The 1,746-nt window shown below is 57.3% G+C and overlaps 1 protein-coding gene across 1 annotated transcript; it reads left to right on the forward strand.

The window, feature by feature from the left end:
- Positions 1-286: 286 nt before the first annotated feature.
- LOC136457682 (uncharacterized) lies at positions 287-1,480 on the forward strand. The gene has a single exon (XM_066457704.1). The coding sequence runs from the start codon at positions 303-305 to the stop codon at positions 1,110-1,112; it is 810 nt and encodes a 269-aa protein (XP_066313801.1). The 5' UTR covers positions 287-302; the 3' UTR covers positions 1,113-1,480.
- The last annotated feature ends 266 nt before the right edge of the window (positions 1,481-1,746 follow it).

Genomic DNA, 1,746 nt, shown 5'->3' on the forward strand with positions numbered 1-1,746 from the left:
GTCAAATTAGGAACGAAAGTTGAAGTGAGTGTCAAATAGGGAACGAAGAAAATTTCAGGGGAAAGGAACAACTCATTTTTTCAGTGTCAAATAAGAAATTTCTCTAAAAAAAATTATTTGGATGTTGCCGAATGTGAAAATTCCTGGCTTCCAGCGGACGCTTCTCCTCCGGTCTGCGCAGTCCATCTCCACCCCATTTCCTTCCCACCACCACGGAAACTGCCGCCGCCGCCTCATTGGGACTCCTCATTGAGCTCTGAAGAACAGCTGCCGTTACAGTGCCGCTTCAGCTCGATTTGACGATGGAGGTCCTCTTATCGGTGCTGGCCGAGTTCATCGGCTACATTAAGTCGAAGCACTCACGGGTGGACCAGCGCCGGGGCCTCCTGCGCCAGCTGGTGCGCGCGGTGGCCGACGCCGCCGAGGGCGGCGCGGGGGCGGCCGTGCGGGACGAGTCGTTCTCGGCCTCGCTGCAGGTGCCCCGATCCGAGGCGCTGCGGGGGCAGGAGGTGCTCGACGCCGCGGCCGTCGCCAGCTCCGCCCGCCGCTTCCTTGCGGCGCTCTTTGTCTGCAGCGCCGAGGTGGACCGCCTCACGAAGGCCGTCGAGGACGACATATTCGTCAGGGTTCTCAGCCTGGACGCCGCCCGGGCCGCCGCCACGGAGGACGACATGGACGTCGACAGGGACGCCGCCCGGGCCGCCGCCACGGAGGACTACATGGACGTCGACGGGCGCCCGGAGCCCGGTGCTCGCCACCGGAAGGAGGGGAGCGGCCGCAGCTGCGCGTCCGCGGGCTCCGTCGCGGCCCTCCTCCCCTCGCCTGGCGCCAAGAGAAAACGCGTGTGTGGCGGCGGCGAGGTCGACACGGTGCAGCCACAGAAGCGGCGGCTCCTGGCGTGGACGCGGTCGCACCAGCGGCTCCGGTCCGGCTTCGGCAGGGTCTCCTCCGCAGCTCGTAAGCCGCCGCCGGCGGCGTTGCCTCGCTCGCGTACGGCTCGGACGGTGGCATTGGCGTATTCTAGGTTTCGACGCCGCATCGGAAGGCCGACGACGACGAGGCACCGGCCGCAGCCCAGTCTCGGACAACACTTGTCGCGGATTACGTTGTAGACGAGGACCCGACGGGGTTTGAAGGGAGGTACGCTATCGCCCATGATTTCTTAGTGCAATTTGCAAAATGATGGGATTACTCTACCAATTGGTGGACTGAATTAGCCTACTGGTAGTGGTAGTTCTTCATCTTTGAATGAATTTAGAATCAATGAACGTAGCAGTAGCAGTAGCAGTAGCAGTAGCAGTAGCAGCAGCAGCAGCAGCAGCAGCAGCAGAGTAGTAGTAGTACTTCAGTTATTTTGAGATATTGGTAGATTCAAGCTGCACTTGTGAGCTGGGACTCCAGCTTAGTATTAGTGCTGATTCTACTGTTGACTGTTGACTGTTGACTGTTGACCGTGATGAACTGATGGATAACGTCAGGATCTTTATGCTGTGCTGTTTTGTTGTGCGATGTTGTTTCTTTCAGCTTAGGGCAGCACGTGCTCACTCGGTATGAAAGGAATGTAATTTCTCGTTTCTTGAGGAGCTAATTAGTCTCAGTTCTAAGTATACTACACTAGAAACACAGGCGCGGCCTTGCCGCGCCATACTAGATCTGGCCCGTTCATTTCTCGTAGCGCATGTCTGGCGTCACTTTATTAATAACAATCTATTTATTTACCAACATATAGTTTGGAGTATAACTAAG

The sequence above is a fragment of the Miscanthus floridulus genome, chromosome 6 (assembly GCF_019320115.1).
Source record: "Miscanthus floridulus cultivar M001 chromosome 6, ASM1932011v1, whole genome shotgun sequence".
In the NCBI taxonomy this organism is placed as follows: Eukaryota; Viridiplantae; Streptophyta; class Magnoliopsida; order Poales; family Poaceae; genus Miscanthus; species Miscanthus floridulus.